The sequence below is a fragment of the Pituophis catenifer genome, unplaced genomic scaffold (genome assembly GCF_029215685.1).
Source record: "Pituophis catenifer annectens isolate HBS135680 unplaced genomic scaffold, rPitCat1.0.hap2 SCAF_3, whole genome shotgun sequence".
NCBI lineage: Eukaryota > Metazoa > Chordata > Lepidosauria > Squamata > Colubridae > Pituophis > Pituophis catenifer.
Genome location: NW_027256883.1, coordinates 156,077,556 through 156,101,029, shown reverse-complemented (window position 1 = coordinate 156,101,029; position 23,474 = coordinate 156,077,556). Strand labels below are relative to the sequence as shown.

General features: G+C 38.0%; 1 protein-coding gene across 1 annotated transcript in view; it reads right to left on the bottom strand.

Moving 5' to 3' along the window:
• The window catches only part of TRABD2B (TraB domain containing 2B), a 227,164-nt gene that overhangs the window by 49,979 nt on the left and 153,711 nt on the right, over positions 1–23,474 (bottom strand). The window contains exon 4 of the mRNA XM_070939564.1: positions 5,115–5,289. Coding sequence (XP_070795665.1) covers positions 5,115–5,289 — 175 coding nt within the window. The remainder of the gene's footprint in view (positions 1–5,114; positions 5,290–23,474) is intronic.

Here is a 23,474-nt window from a genome sequence, read left to right as displayed (position 1 = left end):
GGATGACAAAGAGATGTTGCAAAATGACATATTGAATCTCTTGTGGAAAAAAAAAAATCCACTGCAGCATCCCAGCAAATGGTTTATAAAATGATAGTATCACATTTCCAACAACAGAATTATGAGATCCCTTTCTGGATAGCTGCAGTTACATCCATGAATTGCATCAGCCATCCATGGATTTTTTAACTCATGCAAGAAAGAAAATGGTTTCTTCAAATGAGAAGATGGTCAGTGTGACAATCCTACAGATTTGACTGAATTAAATTAAACAACAGAGAGGCTCAAATTACTTTCAGGATTCCATACGATAGAGCTCTCACAAGTCCAAGGAGTTCCAACACAGGAAGCATGAATTTGCTTATCTATGTTTCCAGGGTAAATTCATGGGGAAATCCCATTGGCAGAAAAACCAATTAGGGTTCAGGGTTGGGTCTCCATGAATTTGCCGAGCAAAATGGACATCACAATAGATTCAGAGCCCATGGGTATGGTTAGGAGGGTGCATTTTTCAAGACTGCCTTATCTACGTTTCCTGGCAAAATACAGGGGAAAATCCCATTGGCAGAAAATCCATTTAGGGTTAGGGTTACTTAAGGATAGGATTAGGGTTAGTTCATTGTGATTTTGGAGAGAAAAATGTACATTGCCAATGGATTCGGAGCCCTTGGGTAAGGTTAGGAGGGGTAATACTTTTTGAGCCTGCCATATCTATGTTTCCTGGTGAAATAAATGTTTCGTTTGTTTGTTTGTGGCTAAACTACCTGTAATGTTTAATACTGCTTATCGTTGTATTTAAAAGATATAAGATATTTGTGAGAAATGGCATCACCACATTGGTACTTTATTTTTGATATACATTTTTTAACATTATAAATATTTGTTGTGATAATTTAATTCTTCCAGTGTGTCTATATAGACAATACTGTAGAGGGATATTTTTCTTCTAAACTCCAGTACCATATCCAAACAAATGACAAACAATAATTCTAATTTGGTAAAAGAGCTGCGGTGGCGCAATGGTTAGAATGCAATATTGCAGGTTGATTCTGCTCACTGCCAGGAGTTTGATCCTGACCAGGTCAAGGTTGAGTCAGCTTTCCATCCTTATGTGGTCGATAAAATGAGGACCACGATTGTCGATTATGCTGACTTTGTAAACTGCTCAGAGAATGCTGTAAAGCACTATGGGGCGGTATATAAATCTAAGTGCTATTGCTATTTTAGTGATAAACTAGTCCAGGGGTCAGCAACCTGCGGCTCTGGAGCTGCATGTGGCTCTTTCACCCCTTTTCTCCCTGTCACTCAAAATATGCGTCAGAACCGCCAATGTGTGAAATCTGCCTGCACGCTATTTATTGAGCTTTTCGACCCCTGGTAGGCCAACTATGGATAAATCCAAGAAAAGAAAAGTTTCAGAAGAAAACAGAACGTTTAATTCAACTACATATGGTAGTTTTGTGGCCGCTCAAGAAATAGTCAGGCATGGGAAGGGTTGTGTGGCTCCCGGTGTTTTCTTTTCTGTGGGAAATGGGTCCAAATGGCTCTTTAAGTGTTTAAGGTTGCAGACCCCTGAACTAGTCTTTTTAAGATTTATGTCCCACTCATTGATCTCCCATTCTGAAAACTGTTAATTTTTAAATACTTTACTCCCTATCTGATCGAGGTGATGACATTATTGCTGTTGTGTCTTTAACCAACAAATGAAACATCTGCAGTGATAAACAATGGTCGGCCTATTTAACCAATAAATCAATGGCTCTGTTACTACTGGGGCCTCTTTTGTCTTTTATGCTATATCCTGGCAATAAAGAGATGATAGAATTACCATTTGTTTTCTTTGCTGCATGGCTTACATTAGCTGTGACCAAAGAAGAACAAACTTTTTGCACAGATTTCTTTTCCACACTTTATTGAAATGATGCTGCTCAATAAACAGCATCTGTTTTCAGTTTGGGAGGGAGGAGGGAGACTTGGTGCAAGTGTTTGTGATCATCTCATTCTCCCAGGGTAGAGCCGTTCATAGAAACCTGATACTCTAGGTGGATATACATGAAGAAGGTTTGTACCTATAGTAGAAAGATGCTGTATTATGAGAGGTGAACAATAAAATGGAAACTTCAGGATTGGACCAAGGCCAGAATACATACTGTGGACTAGCCAGCATTCCACATGCAATGTAGAAGTTGTTTCAAAATGTTCTCTATCTTACCGCTCCTCCTGATTACTGCACTCCATAAAAATGAAGGCTAGTTGGAGTTCATTGTAAGGTCTCCTTAAATAAAATTTCTGAACTGTTTTGTTTTGGTCCAATTTTCTGTCAATATTCTAAATTTGAGATTGTTCATTTTGCTTCACTTCAGTAGAAATGCAGTTGCCAGCTGTGAAATTTTGGATTCTGCTCTAGCATGGCATTCCAAATCCCTGCTCAGCAACAATAAAGTTAGCAGAGGACATACTCCTAGACTTAAATCTGATTCCACTTTGCGCTAATGGGGTACTTTTTATGAGACGGTCCTTTGTAAGCCTGCAAGAAATTACTTCTCAGACAGGCAATATTCTGCTTTTCGACAAACACCGTTACAACTAATGGCTAATTCTTTCTCTCCTAAAATGCTAAGGGAAGCACACATTGCCTACAGGAAAGGAAAATTAGCTATCGTCTAATGCTTTCTCTATTGCTTGCCAATAGTAGGCCAGCTTTTTGTTTCCATGGAGATCTGTTTGAATGGAGGCCTCACCCAATTTATGATTCAACTCTATAATCCATTTTGTGTCAGCAGTACAGCCTCATGGCCTGGTACCTACTGCTAAAGTAGAACACAATCATCTTACAGACTCTGTGTAGAGCCAGGTAATTGCATTGGCAAAAAGTCAGTCATTGGTAATATCATTTAAAGATACTCTTTAGAATTATTCAGTGGTGGGTTGTCCCCGGTTTGGACCAGTTCATAAGAACCGGTAGTAAAACCAGCGGGAGGCTCAGCCCACCGACCCCGACATCATCAGGAAGCTTCTGCACACGGTCCCGTTGCGAACCGGTAGTAAAGGTAAGAAGAACCCACCCCTGGAATTATTAGTGTATTATTTTTGTTAATAATAATTTCCTGCTTATAGATGGGGAATGGTGGGAACTAAGAAAGATATGTTTGGAAGTAATATTACTGACTACACAAACAACCGGTGAAGCCCCAAACCAAAAATGTCACGTAGCAGTTCTTCCAAGCTGAGTTCTTTATTGTTTGTACCAATAGATAAAACCAGACTGAAGATTCTACTATCTGTATGTACAATACATCTAGTCCTCCACTTACACAGTTAATTTAGTGACCATTCAAAGTTACAACGACACTGAAAAAAGTGACTTATGACTATTTTTCACACTTACGACCTTTGTAGCATCCCCATAATCATGTGATCAAAATCCAGATGCTAGTAACTGGTTTGCACTTATGACTGTCGCTGTGTCCCAAGGTCATGTGATCACCTTTTGCAATCTTTTGACAAGCAAAATCAATGAGGAAGCCAGATTCGCTTAACAACTGTGCCAAGAAAGGTCTTAAAATGGAGCAAAAATCACTTAAAAATATCTCATTTAATGACGGAAATTTTGGGCTCAATTGTATTCATAAGTCAAGGGCCACCTGTATATTCTGTGAACTATTAGGGAGGGGCTGTCGTCATCCTCTTTCTCTTACATGATATCTGGGCTAAGTTGTCTCTTACTCTTCTAGAATGTAACCCTCTCTCTTGGACATCCAGATCCTCACTACCCAGTGGTGGGTTCTACTTACCTTTACTATGGGTTCGCATCGCACCCGCGTGCATGCACAGATCACCTATGAGGATGTCTGGGTCAGTGGGCGGACTCTCCCACCGGTTTACTACTGGTTCTTGCGAACCGGTCCAAACCGGGGGCAACCTACCACTGTCACTACCGGTACATTGCATCATATCACCATAGAACAGTGATGGCGAACCTTTTAGACACCAAATGCCCAAAGTGCACATGCATGCCCAAACTGAAAAGTGTGCATGTGCATATGCAGGCACGTATGCACGGACATGCATGCATGTGCAGCAGAGACCCAAAGACCAGCTGGCTGGCAGGAGGCAGTGCATCCCAACACCAGCAGCACAGCAAGAGGTAAGATTTTTTCTTTCGTGAGCTTCTGTTTCGTCGTTTGCAGGGAAACAGAAGCTCATGAAAGAAACGCCATGGAGATCTGACCTGGGCAATGGTGCGCGTGCCAGCAGAGAGGGCTCTGTGTGCCACCTCTGAAACGCGTGCCATAGTTTCGCTATCATGGCATACAATAAATCTCCACCACACACAATATAATTTTTTAAAAATATCAGAACATTATATAGAATAGATAACTGGCTAAATTTACCTCCAAATGTGTATCTTTCATGTTTAAATATATGAAGTAGTGTCGTAGAGTCTAGCTAAATGTTTATCAGGAATTGCTTTTTTAAAAGTATTTGTAACCTCTGTATAGTTTTGTGACACATGCAGTCATTAATTTTTCAAGAACTTAACAATCTTGATTCATTAACAGGCCAGACTCATTATCTCTTGATGAAGGCACAGAGATGATGACTAATCCATCTCTTCAAGTTTAATACTATGCAGGTAAATGAGCTAAATGCTTCACAAGTGCTCATCCAATCTAATTTGTTTTTTTTAAAAATGAAACAAATAAAAACTTAACTAAGTTAAGAGTTAATAATAATAGTTGCAACCAGCAACTAAATCCAGGGAAACATGATAAAACCTTGAATTCTTACCTGTCACATACAAAAATTCTATCCAAGGTTTATAATAACAGTAGCACTGAAAAAGGCACTGTGGTGTTGATATGACTACCTTAGTACCCCATATCACCAAAGGAAAAAAATAATAGAAGAACCATCTCTTCTTTTTAATCCCCAATCCCACTGGCATTACTACCAATCCTGAAAAATTTGGGACTGAGACATTTTGGGAAAAGAGTAAATGGTAGGGACGAGTAAAGATATGGGAAAGAAATAACAAAGTTAAACTAATCAGAAAATCAAATTAATTATCCCATCCCATGTTGAAATCAACAGAAAATATATTGAGGTCCTACCTGCTCCAAATGCAAAGAAGAAGCTCTTGTCGGTATTCTGTCTTAAGAGATCCATCACTCTTTTCCCCATTCTTTCATTCCTCTTGTAGATCAGTTCCTGTCGGAAATACCTGTCAATCTCTTGAGCTGTAACCTGCTCATGTGGAGGAAGTGTTGTGTTGATGAAATTAGGGAGCTGGAATGAAAAAAAGGAATAACTCTCAATAAGAAAAAATATAAGGGAGAAGTTGGTGGGTTGTGGGAAAACCATTAAGAAGATCAGCAGCAATAGCAATAACACTTAGACTTCTATACTGCTTCACAGCTCTCTCTAAGCGGTTTACAGAATCAGCATATTGCCTCCAACAATCTGGGTCCTCATTTTATCAACCTCAGAAGACTGGAAAGCTGAGTCAACCTTGAGCCAGTCAGAATTGAACTTCTGGAGTGAGCAGTGAGTTAGCCTACAATACTGAATTCTAACCACTGCACCACCGTGGCTCAAGTAATGGTTGTTTATTTTGGGATTACGTCTGGTCATTTCCCAGTCTTTCCAACAGCTAATCAAAAAAAAAGTGTGCAGCTTTCTTTGCCTCTATGACTATTTTCTAATTTGGGGTGAGTGATGCTTCATATTGCTGTATTATAACTAGATATGGTCAGGAATATGGTTCAAAAGTTAGACTGCAAAAGTTAAACTAAGGTAGATATCTTAATAGATATCTATTGAAATCAAAGACACCCTTGAGTCAAGCTTGACTCCAGACAACTGCACTCATGCACTTTTCTTGACAGCTTTACATTATTTCAGAATGTTTTCTTTACTACTTAATTAAGTCAACAGTTTTGACATTCCCAGAACACTCATCCAACTACTAACTTGGGCTGACCCTATTTAGTTTCCAAGATCAGTCAGGATCAGGCCTTTAAATAATGACTGTATATTGGTAATTTGGAGGAAATGGGGAAGGGAATTGGGAATTAAATTGAGTTATAACACATATAACAAGGTCCTAAAACGGTTTTATTGACATGGATAGAGCGCACTCTAACCATTAAAGCTGCTTCTTTGTATATAACTAAAAGTACTATGAAGCCTAGATTTAATCAATGAGACTAGAAGCCCAATTAAAAACACAAGACAGAAAGTAAATAGAAATTAAATTAAGTGAAAAAAAAAATCACTATTAGTACACAATACGAACACAAAAAAGTATTCCAGAATTAAGGCTTAATCCAAATAAATGGCTTGGATGGCAGGTTTAAATGATGTTTAGTGCATAGCTCTTGGTTATTTTAGGCTCCTGGGACTATTGAAACAGGGAGTTCAGTTTCCTTGAGATGTATTAGGCAAACATGGAAAAGAATTACGTGGAAAAGAATTGTGAATTATGGCAAAAGAGAGAAAGGAGACTAAAAAGAGATATTAGAAATTGGGGTGCGAGACTGTGGAGGTTCATTTCCTGCTGTTAAGCGGCATTTGGCAAGAAAAAAAGGCATCAAAGACAAAAAAGAAGAAAAACCAAAGGGCGCATAATAAAGGGGAGTTAAGTGAAAATGTATGGAAGCTCTAATTCATTAAAATAATCTTCCCAAGATCCCTGAGGGATTACCCTTTCCTATAGGTTTTATAGATTCAATTTAGACAGGGGTACATCCCTGCACAAAGTTCTACGATGCTTCCCCTGCCAATCTTTGACTAGGATTTAGCTATTATAATATGCTTGCACTTGCTGGCCCTTGAGAAATTTCTCCTCAGGTTTATTTAGAAGCCCTGCCTATTACTTCAGAAGCACATCCAGAGGATTGTGGACATTTAGAGCAAGGAGGCAACAATGTACTATCTGATTAAAGCTGGAGAAATTTTAATATATAGGAATGTTGTCAGGGGTGGGATTCAGCTGGTTCAGACCGGTTCGGGAGAACCAGAAGCTCCGACGATCAGCTGACAGCGAACTGGTTCGCTCCGACAATCAGCTGGGCCCGACCGCCCCTGCGCTATACTTTTTACTTTTACTTTACTTTTATTTGATTTATATACCACCCTACTCCCAAAGGACTCAGGGCAGTGAACAGCCAACAATAAAATACATACATACAAAATTTAAAAAGCAGAAATAAAATCGAATTAAATAGTTTGGCCCAGACAGATTAAAACCCCAATCAATTTAAAACAAATTTAAACTTTGAATATTAAAAATATTAAAATATTAAAATTGTTTAAAAAGACTGACCTATATTTCCTTTGTTTGAAGCCCAGCTGATAGGCATAGCAGAGTGGATTGCCGCGCCTCAGCTGCAGTAGAAGGTCAGTTTTACAGTTGTTTTCAAATGCACTGCATGCGCTCAGCAAACCGGTTGTTACCCCGGTTGAATCCCACCACTGAATGTTATCTTGTTGGGACCACCAAAGTTTTTATGAAACTTCCTTCTCTAGGAAGGAAAGCTAAATTCAAAAGCATCTTAGGACCTTTGTGATCCAATGATATCTGCTGTGCTTCAGAGCTGAACCGATTTATTTCTGGAACTGCAACGTGTTTAAAACCACAGTAAAGCTACTCCTCTTCTTTTTTCAAATGCTGTGGTTGTGAGGATTTCTCTTTGGCAAGACCTGTTGCTTCGATATATCTATTGGTTCTTGAATTTTACTTCTTTCAGCATGAAAGATGGCTTGCCAACTTTGCAGCTTTCCTTCACTATTTAGTTTTTGATGGATTGGAGGTTGGGGGGGGCTTTTTTGCACAAAAGACAGTGCATAGAACATAAATAAATGGGATGGGGGGGGTCAAGCAACTTATTTCATTTTCCTTTTTCATGGAGTTGGCATAGATTAAATTTATTATTCTAAGACCAATAGCACTTGGAGTGAAGCAGAGATTGAATTATATTTTTTGCTCCTTGTTTTCATTATTTTAAGGCAAACATTTTAGTTGCCATTTTAGAACAATTACAACAATTATCGTATTGTAGATTTCTGCTTACTGGAATTTTAAATCTTGACTCCCTTGACTGTACTTGATAAGTACAGTGGTACCTCGGTACTCAACTGCTTTGAAAGTCATCAGATTTGGTACTTGACATATTTTGATGTGAAAATTGTGTCTCGGTAGTTATCATTTGTTTGATATGCGACATGCAAGGTAGAATTTGTCGTTTTTGTCTGCTTCATGAATCTACCCTTTCCAGCCAAAACAAAGAGTCAAACCTTAGTTACGTGGTTTGCTTGGTACTTGTTTTTAATACTTGTAGCTTCTCCCAAAATCAATTAACGACAAGTGCTGAGGTACCATGTACTGTATTTTCCGGCATATAAGACGACTGGGTGTATAAGACGACCCCCGAATTTTCCTGTTAAAATATAGGGTTTGGGCTATACTCACCGTATAAGACTACCCCTCTTCCAACGCACACCAAATAAAAATTAAAAAAAACATCAACTGGCTCACCCACAATGTAAAAGCAGCTGTGCTAGACCCAAAATAGCCCCTGAAACAAGCAGGAACCTCACACAGCCACAAAAAGCCCCCCCCAAAAAAAACAACTTTCACACTTTACACACACACAACACAACACAACACAACACAACACAACTGGCTCACCCACAATGTAAAAGCAGCTGTGCTAGACCCAAAATGGCCCCTGAAACAAGCAGGAACCTCACACAGCCACAAAAAGCCCTTTCACACTTTACACACACAAAATTCCACATACAGCTTTGTGAGATTTTGTGTGTTTGTGTAGTTAGAGTGAAACACTACAAAAACACACTAAATCTCAGAAAGCTGCAAAATATTATTTTATTTTATTTTTATTTTTATATGAAAGCTAAATTTAAAACTTCCTAAACTTTAAATGGCTAGGTCTAAAAAAGAACAACTAAAAAAAAAACCCAATTAACTATTTTTTTTAAAGATCCCAAAGGGGAAAAAAACGTACCCAATAGAACAGGGGTCTCCAACCTTGGCAACTTTAAGACTTGTAGACTTCAACTCCCAGAATTCCTCAGCCAGCTTTGTTTTGCTGGCTGAGGAATTCTGGGAGTTGATGTCCACAACTCCCTGCCTGCTTGATTGCAGGCAGGGAGTTGCTTGCTGATGGAATGGATTCAGGCAAGGAAAGCAAGGCAAGCAGCTAAGGCAGTGGTTCTCAACCTTCCTAATGCCGCGACCCTTTAATACAGTTCCTCATGTTGTGGTGACCCCCAACAATAAAGTTATTCCTAAAACCATCAAAATATGTGTTTTCCGATGGTCTTAGGCCAGGGGTCCCCAACCTTTTGGACCTCAGGGACCACCAACTTCATAATTTTAAATTTTGCAGACCACTAATACGAATTCAGTGCGCCGCTTGCTGAAGCACCTGGACTCCCAGTACGGGATGGGATCCTTCAGGCACTCTCCCTCCTCTCTGTCTCTCTCTCTCTGTCTCCCACTCTTTCTCTCTCATTCTCTCATTCTCTCTCTTTCATTTTCATTTTCACTTTCTCTCTCTCTCTCCCTCTCTCTCTCTCTCTCTTTTTTAAATTTGATTTATATGCCGCCCTTCTCCGGAGACTCAGGGCGGCTTACAATGCGTTAAGCAATAAGCAATAGCCTTCATACTTTTGTATATTTTATACAAAGTCAGTTTATTGCCCCCACAAACTGAGTCCTCATTTCACCTACCTTAGAAAGGATGGAAGGCTGAGTCAACCTTGAGCCTTGGAGAGATTCGAACCAGCAGTAATTGCAAGCAGCTGTGTTAATAACAGGGTGCTTAGACCACTGTACCATCAAGGCTCTTTCTTTCTCTCCCACTCTTTCTCATTCTCTCTCCCCCCCCCTCTCTCCCCCACTCTCTCATTCTCTTTCTCTCTCTTTCCCACTCTTTCTCTCATTTTTTCTCCACCCTCTTTCTCTCTCTCTTTCTCCCACTCTCTCTTTCTCTCTCCCCTTCTCTCTCCCCCCACTCTCTCATTCTCTCTTTCTCTGTGTCCCCCTTTCTTTCTCTCCCCCCACTTTCTCTCTCTCATTCTGATTCTCTCATTCTGATTCTCTTTCATTTTGTCTCTCTCTCTCTCTCATTCTCTCTCTGATTCTTTGATTCTCTCTCTTTCATTTTCTGTCTCTTTCTCTGTCTCTCATTCTCTCTCTCACTCTCTCTCTCTGATTCTCTCTGTCTCTTTCTCTCATTCTCTTTCATTCTGTCTTTCTCCTTCTTTCATTCTTTGTCTCTTTCTCTCTCTGTCTCATTCTGATTCTCTTTCTCTCATTCTCTCTTTCATTCTTTGTCTCTTTGTCTTTCTGTCTCATTCTGATTCTCTCTCTTTCTCTCTCATTCTCTCTCTCTCTCATCTCATGGGCCAACCAGTGTCTTGGGGCTGAGAGGAAGTCAAGCATCTCCCTGAGAGACTGAGGGCCGGAAGAAGTGTGGGAGCGAAGCACTACTTGAACTTGTGCGGCATGAGCATTCGCCTTGGTATATTTGCGCCAGCCGATGGCCAAGGCAGCCCTCATCTCTCTGCTGAAAGTGCAGCATCAGGATTCTGCCTTGGTATATTTGCGGCGCAAGGCAGCCTTCGTTTCCTGCTGCTTGGGACTCAGAGCGGTAAATGGTGACTGGTCTGGGGAGCAGCTGGATTTTGCTCTCCATTGCAGACGCCAGAACAGCCCCCTGCAAGATCTCACCTTTCGAGGAGCGCTCCCTGAAGTGGCACTGGAAACTTTGGTCGGGCTCCTCCAGAGACCAGAGCTTGCAGGGGGCCGATCTGGTGTCTGCAATGGAAAGCAAAATCCAGCTTCTTCTCTCTGCTGTGAAGCTCCATGCAGCAACCAGCTGGTTCCAGCATTGAGTGGCATGCAGTCCTGATGAGATTGGCACAGCTTCCTGAATCTGAGTTGCTGGCGCTGACTGATGACGCTACGGGAGCACCGACAACATTGACAGGAAGCTGTGCCGATCTCGTCAAGGCTGCATGCCGCTCAATGCTGGAACCAGCTGGTTGCTGCACGGAGCTTCACCCAGGCATCCAGGGGGATATTACCAACGCTCCGACTTCCCCAGACAGGTGGGGCTCGCCATCACTGGGGGTCAGCTGGGGAAGTTGGAGCGTCGGTAATATCCCCCTGGATGCCTGGGACGGTGGGGGAAGCTCTGTGTAGCAACCAGCTGGGTCCAGCATTCAGCGGCATGCAGCCTTGACGAGATCGGCACAGCTTCCCCTCAATGTTGTCGGCGCTCCCGTAGCATCATCGGTCAGCGCCAGCAATTCAGATTCGGTACCCGGCGTATAAGACGACCCCCGACTTTTGAGATGATTTTCCTGTGTTAAAAAGTCGTCTTATACGCCAGAAAATACGGTAGATACAATCAAAATACATGCACTTGTCTGAAGCATAATAGCCATTTTCTGATAAAAGCTATGCTATCTAGAAAATTAACCAGTTCTATCAAAAAGAGAGAAAAATACTATTTGATTATTTTAAATTTGAGTCATGGAACTTAAATTAAAATTTAGATTTAGCTGCCAAATCAAATCAGGCATCCTTTGAATCAAGCTGTTTCTCAAACCACTAAATGAAAATCCAACTCCCATAATAGAAACCAACTGGTAAATGACTATTTTACAATACTTTGATGTCTTAGAAATGCAGTTAAAATACACCCGCTTATCAATGCTGTTTTTTTTCCTGCTGAGTTAATGATAAGGACAAGATACAATCAATTTCCAATTACAGAGATTCTGCTACCACTTTTCATTGCAAGATACAGTATAAGTACAAAAGACTTCCATTCTCTTTAAGGCAGCATCTTTATATTAAACTAATTATATAATATACAGTAAATTTCCCCTATAATAAACAGTAAACCCTTATCCTAAACTCATTTCCCCATATCTTTCCATATGGGAAGCATCAAAGGTGAAGCTTCTTTAAATTGATCTAATTTTGTGACCCATCAGACAAATCTTTTTTTTTTTTTTAAATGGGAGGGTACTCTTTTTATTTCTAAATACTTTTAATATTTTTTTTGTTTCCTGTTATGGTTTAATATTTTAAAAATGAAAATGTGAGATTTAATCTATGAATATAAAAGATGTTATTAGAAATTAGTACTTGCTACTACAACCCTTAGTAGGCCTTCCAAACCAGTAAGTAAAGAAAAAACAATATAAAGTCCTTTGTTTCAATTCCAGTTCTTAAATTCTTAGGACACCTTTGCTTGCCTCATTCTGGCTGCATCACTATGCAGTGGTGGAAAATGCTGCCGGTTTAACAACTGCTTCGGTGAGTGTGCACTTTGCGTGTGCATCCGTGCTTTGTGTACGTACGCAACACTGAAAATGGAGCATATAGAAGCTCAGCTGCTTACCTTCCAAGTCAGCAATGGTAAGTAGAACAGCGAGGGGTGGGGGGAGGAAATAACCTGTGTGGTGCAATTGAGATGAGCTACAAAGCAGGAAATAAAGGACAGCATAGAGTGGGGGTGGATGGGCAGGGCCAACCGGTTCGGCCAAATTGCCTGAATTACACCGCTGGTACTATGTTATTTTAACAGGAATATATTTATTCATGACAAAAACTAAGTACAGTTTAAACATATGTTTAATAATAGTTTTGTAGCTATCTACAAAAAAGAAGACATTAGAATAATAACAATAACACTGTCATTTTAGACACAATACTTCTTTCTAAGGTATTCTGAGTTAATACATTTCTAAGGACCTTAATCCTCACTGCAACTGTTCTGTGGCTTGGGACAAGAGAGATAAATGATCCAAGCATGCATGTTTTGCAAAGTAATGTAACCACAGAGCAAATCCTGTTGCTGAGTCCATTAATCATCAGTACTTCTCTCTTTGTATTTATGTTCCTTTCTACACTTTGACATACACCATGCTTGGTTCAAAAAAAAAAAAAAAAAAAAAAAAGCAACCGCTCCTTGTTGATTTATCAGAAATTGCTTCCTAAATCATAGGGATTTAAGAAAGCTTCACATATTCAGATAGAGAAGTTCCCTTTTAAACACACACACTTAAACATACTCATGAAAATAAACTTTCTTTTCATTTCATGAGAAAAGTGCTTAGGCAAAGGACAGAGAATTCAATTGATGCAAGGGATTTGGTAAATTAGTAGAAACACTTGCTTCTCTTGTTTCAAAAATACATTTTTTTAACTAGCACCATGTAAGTAACACCAGTAGAAATTCCTCTTTAAAAACAGCGTAAGTCCTGCAGGAGGCAAAATTCATTTCAAGCAGGGCAAATGAATTCTTCATCAAGAACTTGGTGACTTCAGCCCTTGAAGGGACTACTACCGGTAGTTATTCCCAAAGAACTGTTGGGACAGCTCTTCTTCTGGCGCCATTTAACATCTGAGAGAAAGCAGAAATGAGGAAAGCCATTCCAGGAAACTGGTGCTATCAGCTCCTGAGAAGAGCCTCAGGGTTCTTGGCAAGATGAGTGATACATAAATGAATCTTGCAGGTATTTTCTGGGGTAAAAGCTCCAACATCAAGAATTCTTTTACATTTCCTCTTAGCCAAGAAAAGACAGAATGGGTGTGGAGTTGGAAATATAGTAAAAGATTACAGCTTGCTCAGCAAGCAAGATCAAGAGCAGCCTGAATTTGGTAGCAACATCTTTATAGTTCTCAGGGATACATTTTAATAGGATAGGAATGAATATAACAATCAGCTAGGTCACTTTGTCCAGATTATATTTATATAACTGCAGATTATCTCAAGAGTTTGATCCTGATGGGATTCTAAACTGACTCGGCCTTCCATCCTTTTGAGGTTGGTAAAATGAGGACTCAGATTGTTGGGGACAATATGCTGACATTGTTTATTTATTTATTTATTTTTAAATGTATATACCGCCCTTCTCCCTGAGGACTCAGGGCAGTGTACAGCCAGAATTAAAAAACATGGAATACAAATATTAAAAAACAATTAAAATATATATAAATTTGGCCCAAAATTAAAAATACAAACCAATTAAAACATTTAAAATTTCTTCTTAAGCCAGCCCGGCTTGCTGGAAAAAGTGGGTTTTAAGGGCACGGCGGAAGGCACTAAGGTCTTGGATTCTCCTTATCTCTGGGGGCAACTGATTCCAGAGGGTAGGTGCCCCCACAGAGAAGGCCCTCCCCCTGGGGGTGACCAGCCTACATTGATTGGCTGATGGCACTCTGAGGAGGCCCTTTCTGTGGGAGCGCACGGGACAATGGGAGGTCGTCGGTAGCAGCAGGCGGTCTCGAAGATAGATTGTTAACTGCCCGGTGTGTGTGGGTGTGTGCTTAAAGCACTATAGGGTGGTATATAAGCCTAAATGCTATGCTATTGCTATTTCAATGAACATTAGGTTTAGTCAATGCAGTAATTGGCCCAGTTAAATTCATCAATTTTTCTGCCATGTTAGTCAAGTGCAGAGCGCAGAGTGAGGAGAAGGGAGAACAAGGAGCATTCTACAAGACGTAGGGCCCAACCTAGATTAAATTCCATTTGTCAAGCTAAATGGTGCATCATTCTTGTATCCAGATGTTTATTCAAATTGCAAATTTATGCAAATGATGCAATCCTTGGTATTTTTTTTGACTTACATGAAACATAAAGTTCTTGTAAGAAACCAAGGGATTTTATTTGTATTTTTGATAGTCATTCAAAAACAGAGCGCAGAGAGCTGCATGCTATCCAGATTTCTGATTTAGAAGCAAGGGGACTACAAATTGTAAAATCAGAGCAACATTTATCTATTTTCAGTATTATTTTTCTATCCATTGCCATTTTTGCAGCAAGGACAATAAGAAGAGCTCTTTTTCAAATGAATTGATTATCCACTTTCTATGTTAATTACAACATCATATACTGTTTACCAACTATTTCTCAACATTAATACAATAAAATTTATCCAGCACTGAAAAATGGACATTCTTCAAAAATGTCAAAATTTCAATCAATCCAATTTGTTTATAAACAAGTAGTTTATAAACTATTTATTTATCTTTTGTGGTGATTCATGCCTTTAAAAAAAAACATAGAACATCATAGCAATAATGCTCTGGGCATCTTTGGATCATTCCTGAGCTCATACTTTGCTTGTGGCCACTAGAAATGCATTGGTAAAGTAGAGTGGTTGATAAGTGAAACCATTAATAGAGTTTAGCTTAGAAATTCTCCTTAAAATGACTCTGTTCCTGAATTTACAGATAAGACAATCAATTTACATTTAGCTTTTTTTTTTCATTTAATGGTTGCATACCTACCTACCCACCTACACATTTATTTATTATATCCCTTAGACCCTTGTATCCCTTAGGTACAAATAAAATATCTAATAATAGAAGATCCCTCTTGCTTCCTGCCTCTACATTGTAAACTGCTCAGAAAGTGCTGTAAAGAACTACATAAGTCTAAATGCTACTAGTATTGCTATTCACATACCTCATTTATATCTACACAATACATTAATTTGTGACTTGATTAACTATAGCTTAATTTTCTGGGTTATACCATAAGAAATCTTTTGATATGGAGTACTCGTTGAATTTTTTGGGGGGTGATCAGGATCATAAATCAGTCTGGGCAGGGTCAAGATTTTCTGGGTGTTTTATATTGCTTTTGTGGAGACGGAAAATTTTCAAAACATTCTAGTTTAGAATTCACATTGTAGGTATTTTTCTTTATCTTTTTAAATTTCTTTATTATATCCATATATCATTGATTCCACAAGGACTCCAAGCAGTTTACAGTGAATCATTAAACACCCATAAAACAATAAATACTTAAAATAGTAAAATATAAAAAAACCCTATCCGTCACAGCATCTATAAACCATCAATCATCTTAGATATTAAAAGCTCTATGAAAGATCTCTTCCTTCCTGAAGGCCATCACAATGTCCACATTCTCCTGTTCCCCTACCACCTTCATGCATATGGCAGGGAATCAACATCCCAATTCAGAATTAACGAATATCAGTTATGCCTGAAGGAGATAATCCTGAAGATAGGTGGATACAAAGACGGCCTTGTAGGTTCAAATCAGCACTTACAGATTAAAATTAGGATTTTGAATTGTACTCAGGATTCTACTGGAAGTCAATGAAGTGTCCACAAAACCAGCATTATACAATTATGTTGGTTCTCAGCTGCCAATAAACAGGCTGTCACATTCTAATGCAATATGATCTTCAAAAGCAGGCCAGATAAAGTGCATTGTAGTAGTCAATCCTAGATGTGATAAGGACATCTGTCATTATTAAATCAGATCTCTTATTTCAAGAAGGGCCATAACTGGTGTACTATCTGAAATAGTAGAAAGTTCTTGTACCCATGGCCTTCCATTGCCCATCTAGAATAGAACTTTCAGAACAAGTTTAAACATTGAAAAGAAAAACCTGTGATTTTTGAAGACTTGTGAGTATTTTTAATCTATGAAAAAGTTCAAATCTCTGTCTTGTTTTTCTCAATTATTGCTATCGTTCACAAAAAGTTCCTGAAATTCTATCACTAAAATATTTATTCAGTTTGGTAGATTAGCTTATACAATCTTGATCACAGAGAAAATGAAGATGTCAACTCTGAAGTGAACCTGGCTGAAGCCATCTTTTGCTACCTCATAGTTGCCACGAACCCTGAGAGGGGGAAGGTGAAAGTAGACAGTCAAAACAAAAAGTTTTCCTGTGGGAACCAAGGTCATCTCAACCGGTGGTTGTTGAAGGAGGAGAGGAGTGACCAAGCAGCGTTACAGTTATTTTCATTGGACAATGTGACCGGTGACATCTGGGAGAGACATCTTTTGCTCTTTTAATTAGGTGAACTACAGGAACTTTTAGAGTTGGTTTTCACCGCCTGTGCCGAAATGATCTATCCAATAAAATGTTCTTTGAGGAATCTACCTGCCTCGGAGTTCTGCTTTTGGTGGGTGCGTTACTCAGAATGCTGACAGAAGAATTAATTAATATCCTATCACTAAGCATTATACTTTACAAGAAAATAAAAATATAATAAAAAGAATTTATTTCAAGAACGTTCTCTTTCAACTTTTGACTTTTGTTATTATTGTATTGCACATTGTTACTGTATTTGCACATTGTTGCTGAAAGACATTTACAAAAGAAAGTGGAACGATGGAAGATGACTGAAGTGGCAAGAAAGCACTTGTAGTAAAAAATAACATAAACTGAACAAGAATACCCAGTTTAGAGCCTGTGTTTTATTTACTACAACGGCCTCCTTACACTTCATTGTTTTTCTTTCAAACAAGAAGTTGAAAAACCTCAATGTAGTTGGTTTGCAAAAACTAAAACGACAATTTTCTATAGTAAGGTGCAAAATTTCACCAGTGAACAACATCCTAGAGCAAGATTATTCTACACTTCTATTAATGTTAATATAGCTCACTGAATGTAAGAGTTAGACTACAAATTATACAACCTGAAGATCTACAAACCAGGAACCTTCTGGAAACATATCTCTGTCTCCTATCTCTAAGTCAAGATCTATATTACAGATATTATCTCAAGACATAGTCTACTCCACTCTATAGTCTACACTACTCAAGACAAGTAGTGAATTATTATTTTAATTTATTACTTACTCAATACAGCATTTTTGTATAAAAGATACAGTATTTTATTAACAGATCACTTTGTTTATTAGAATATGGTTGTAATTAAAACTGATCTATTAGGAAAAAGCCAAATTTCATTGAAAAGACTTTGAATTTACATAACAAATTTAGCATCACTATTGTTAATACTAGTTAATTATTAACAATTATCCTACATACCTTATGTTCTTGAATTGACTTCTTAATGCTCATGAAGCAATATAATCTGATTGGCATGCTAATATCTATCTGAATCTGTTTCAAAGACTTTGAGGATAATATTTTCAATCTACATGAATCTGTGTGACAGTGGAGAATACTGAAGCTCACCAAATGGAAGAGAATGCATCCATTTTAAAAATTGGACATTATTTTACCAATTCTCCTTTAAGTATTAAGTGTGGATTTATATTGTACATTTTCCTTTTCCAGTAATTGGACAATAGAATTGACTTTAGAATAACAGGGACCTTGGAAGGGACCTTGAAGGTCTTCTAGTCCAACCCCCAGCTTAGGCAGGAAACCCTACACCACTTCAGAAGAATGGTTATCTAATCTCTTCTTAAAAATTTCCAGTGTTGGAGCATTTATAACTTCTGGAGACAAGTTGTTCCACTAATTAATTGTTCTAACTGTCAGGAAATTTCTCCTTAGTTCTAAGTTGCTTCTCTCCTTGATTAGTTTCCACCCATTGCTTCTTGTTCTACCTTCAGGTGTTTTGGAGAATAGTTTGACTCCCTCTTCTTTGTGGCAATCCCTGAGAATTATATTACACAATTCAGACTACGGTTTTCTAATATATATTTATAAAGCTATATTTATTAATACTGGTAAAATGTGCATATTTTAACTTTCTATCTAGATTTGCTTTATACAATCACAAGCAAAATAGCAATAGCAATAGCACTTAGACTTATATACTGCTTCACAGTACTTTACAGCCTTCTCTAAGCAGTTTACAGAGTCAGCATATTGCCCCCACAATCTGGGTCCTCATTTTACCGATCTCGGAAAGATGGAAGGCTGAGTCAACCTTGAGCCAGTGAGGATCGAACTGCAGGAGTGAGCATGAGTGAGTTAGCCTGCAATACTACATTCTAACCATTTGCGCCACAAGCAATACAAAATGGCCTTTGTGTTGATGCATTGTGTTCCCGTTTCCAGAATTCACAAAAAAATTAGTAAAGTGTCCCAAGCTGTCATCACAGAATTAGCATAATGAATATAGGCATAGGTTTAGAGGCTCAGCAATCTTATTATTTCAGTATTTTAAGGAACCAAAGACTTTCTTGGCTACAACTATTTCACAATGCTTTATTTGGAATAATGGTTTTGTTTTTCTTTAATGACAAAAATTCATACCAACTCTCTAGCAATATAAAGTTTAAATTTAAGGTAATAATATTAGACTAATATCCTAAACATGGATTATGCATACATTTTTTTAAAAAAAACTTATGGCACACAAGTATGTCATTCCTTAAATAAATGACAGTTTTGCTCATCATTCAATACTGTATCTAATGGTCTTGGGCTATACGGTTCATATATTTTTGTAACTAGAACATTCCACAGATTTGGAAACTTTCCAGACATTCAACGATGTTTTTCATCCAGTGTTAGACCAGAAACAAATTAATGGTGCAATTAAGACTTATCAAGGGTCCTAAATCTTTAAGGACAGATCTGAAAGAAGGATGTTCTGATAACATATTCAAAACGGATACATAGAAACAAGACTGAAATTTATTGCCAAGGAGCATAAACACAAATGTTCTCCTCTGAGAAAGTCAAAGAAACAGACAACCTTCTTTTTCCTTAAAGGGACTTAGAGTCAGTATAACTATCACAACATTCAGAAACGAGGTGCCCCATAATATGAATCATTTGGATGGGAGCAGTATGTAAATCTTGCAATCAGACAGTTGATCAATAAATAAGCATGGCATCTTCCTTAATTCTCAAGTAGCATGGAGGCTGGGTATTAATGCATTTAATGACCTCTTAAAATTTTATATATATATATATATATAATTTTTACTTTCTTTTTTCAGCTTTTAAGGAAGTACTACTTTTGTTTGGATATTTCTTGGAGCAGCAGCTCCTCCTCCTCCTCCTCCTCCATGAACTGCACAAATAATTTTTTTTTAAAAATGAGTTTGCTAACTTGCATGTTAACTACTCAGAAGTCTAGGATTATTCCATTATCCCAGGATAGACTACACTAGACATCTATTTAGAAATCTAGAGGATCTGATTTTAACTCCAGTTTGATTTTTCACTGCCAAGCTTCAATTGATGTATCAGTTAAACCTATTTCTGAATGATATGAATTTTCTACAAATCAAAATTACTACAACGAATGTACCAAACTCATCCAGAAACTGTAATACACTAAAGATGCAGTAGAGATAGTCCTCAACTTATGACCTTTCGTTCAGAGGTCATAATCATGACATCTTTAGTAATTTGAATATGAAAATACCCCCCTCCCCAAAGTGTCACACTAGGTATTAAACACAGTGTATAGTTTGACCTATTTAGATAGGCAACATTTTTACAATAGTGTAACAAATCATGGTTTTTATAAGGTCACATTATCTCTCAACTACCGCAGAGAGTAGTTCACTACCTCCTTAACAAGAGTTCGACTACCTCCTTAATTAAAATCAATTATAAATTATACACACAGAGACACACAGACACACAGAGACACAGAGACACACACACACACACACACACACACACATATATATTATCAGGTATATGTATGTATATATATATATACATACATACATACACCTGATAAAAGCCCAATTGGGCTTTTGAGCGCGTGGCAATAAGGCCAAGCACTTATTTCAGGGTTCAAAAAAATATAAGACAGAGTCTTATTTTTAGGGAAACACGGTGTGTGTGTATACATACATATATAAATATGATTTATGATTGATAAAGATACAACCCCTTATGAATCAATAAAGCTTACAGACTCTTACTATATTGAACCATCTTAGTAGCAACAGTGACCGTAATTCCTAATTTAATTCACCCTCAGAGCCAAATAATTGTGTGTCCCCCCAAATTTAACTTTCTGATATCCACATCATAGTTTACAGTATATCACTGTTGAGAAACAGAAGACTTAGAGTTAGAAGAGCATGACCTGAAATTTGGGTGGCATGTTTATTTGTGGAATGATAAAATCAAAGTTAATATAGATTTTAAAAATCACCCTGTTAGATATGCTATACTAAGAATATGAAATACAGTAAATCCAGTTTGTGCCTGAAACACCTCTGTGTTTCTCAGCACAATAGGCATGTTATATACAAGAAACAATAGACAAACACAAATGGTTAACATATCATGAGACAATAGAATTCTGTCAAGTGGAATACAAAATAAAATTGAGAACAACTGTTGGCAGAGGGATATAACTGTCAATGGTTTTCCTATTTACAGTTATCAGAAAGAGTGAAAGAAGACAAAAATAATTTATGGTATTGAATACTGTGTGACTGACTTTGAAACAGGATTGTGTACAAATGATGAACAGATGATTGCTAAAATGCATATGTTAACATGATTATGTGAATTTATAATAGGAGCCAATCAGAAATTGTAAACTTAACTTCAGAGAAATTTCCCTCTATAGCTAATACTTATGACAAAGAGAACTAAATGAATATGGGTATATGTCTGTTTATACTACATTATAATGACTTCAGAGAGTGGGGAGTTAGAAGGCTACAAACTTCAATCAGTTTAGAAATGGCATCACAAACTGAGCCTATACTCTAGAAGCACATATAGAGTATAGTTGAGTATGAGATGAAGGCTAAAGTAGATGGAAGTTAGCATGGGCATTGAAATGCTTACACAAATCAAATCTCAGGAAATGTTAATGGAAACATAAATCTGAACAGGGAAATCTTCCTTGAAAGCTAAGGCTATCCACTCAGAGCAACGAAGGAGAAATCACAACATCTCTGTCTTTGTTTTGAAGAATGCTAAATTTTGTATCGCTTTGACAGCTTTGCCAGAAAATGTGCTGCAAATTTATTAGTCAAACATGTTGCAGAAACGCACACAACAAAGTGAGCTGTTTCCTATTGTGTTTCTCTGACATGCTTCAACTAAATAAACTTTGTCTTGTTCAGCCTTACTGAGATTAAATAAGGATTTAAGTGAGAAAACTATGGAGAGAAAAATGTAACACAATCACACCAACAATACAAGCTTTTGTTTGTTTTGTTTGCTGCTCAAGTTCCCAGTGGAAATTAAAATCAAGATGGTATAATTGATTTTTTACTGAAAAACATGTGTTCCCCTCACTTTTTGTAACGGTTATGTGAGATTTCTATTTTACTGTCACAGACAAGTTGCTGTTGATTACTATTTTCAGTGAAATGTAAGCTCCCCCCCCAGTTATTTGAAGGATAGCACTCTGTTTATTTTTAAAACCCATTATCAGATATATCTGAGGCTTCCAAATTAATCCAAGTCATTTAAACTGAAGTGATTTAAGCAGTGACACCGAAGTCCTTTAAGTGGATGGATCACATTCCATTGCATTACCTTTTGCTGGTGGCAGTTACAGATGTATAAACTGTGCCTGCTTGAATTGCTTGCATAGGGTGGAAGTAAGAAAACCACAGAAGCTTTTCAAAGTTCATTATGATATAGAAGATCTAAGAGAAAGCAATAGATTCCACCCAAAGTCATAAGACACACAAATTATGAATGAATTATGACATGTTTAGGAAATTAACCGGCCTCTTAATTTATTGCCATAATGCTCATTTCCTCTTCGGATACAAACTCAATTATTATCAAGTCTTTTGTCCTAAGGAGAGGGAATTATGTTCAAAGGCCTTGCAAGCACTTGCAGTTAACTTTCTACTATGCACACATTCCATTCAAAAACCTTTTAATCCATCATTAGACCAAAACATATAGAACAACTCTACAGAAATTAATCTAGGGGTGATATTGTAGTGTTTCTCAAGGAAACCAGAGACGTGTGAAGAACATAAGAATTTCCAGGGTGCAGAGAAGACAAGCAAAAGAGGAAAGAGCAGAAAGCAAGTTGGCAGGGCGGTTTGATCATTAGCTGGTTTGATCATTTTGCAGCTGGGATCCTTTGAGATGTTTTAGACCAGTTTGGGGGTTGTATTGTAGGGGCATTTTGATTATAATAATTTGAGCTATCTAGTACCAAGTAACTCCAAAGCCATTGTTCCAAATAGTTTTGATCAATGCAACTTACTCAGGGGTGAAATGTAAAATCTGTTATACTGGTTCTGTGGCCCTGGCTTGGGGGGGGGGGTAATGTGACTGGGGGGGGGGGCGTGGCCAACTTTTTAAAAAAAAAAACTTTTCAAAGCATTTTTTCTAATGCTTTGAAAAGCCTCTCTGCTGATCAGGGAACTCAGCTGGGATCGTCAGAGAGCCTCTTTAAAAAATGCCTCTCTGCCGATCAGGGAACTCAGCTGGGATCATCACTTTTCAAAGCATTTTTTTTACCACTTCTTCGGCCAAGAGGTTGCAGAAAAAAATGCTTTGAAAAGCCTCTGATGATCCCAGCTGAGCCGCGCGATCATCAGAGGCTTTTTTTTTTTTACTTTTAAAAGCATTTTTTCATCGGAAGAGGTGGTAGAAAAAATGCTTTTAAAAGTAAAAAAAAAAGCCTCTGATGATCGCGCGGCTCAGCTGGGCATGGTGGGGAGGGGGGAGCAGGGATTTTTGCTACCGGTTCTCTGAACCACCCGCCGCCATCACTACCGG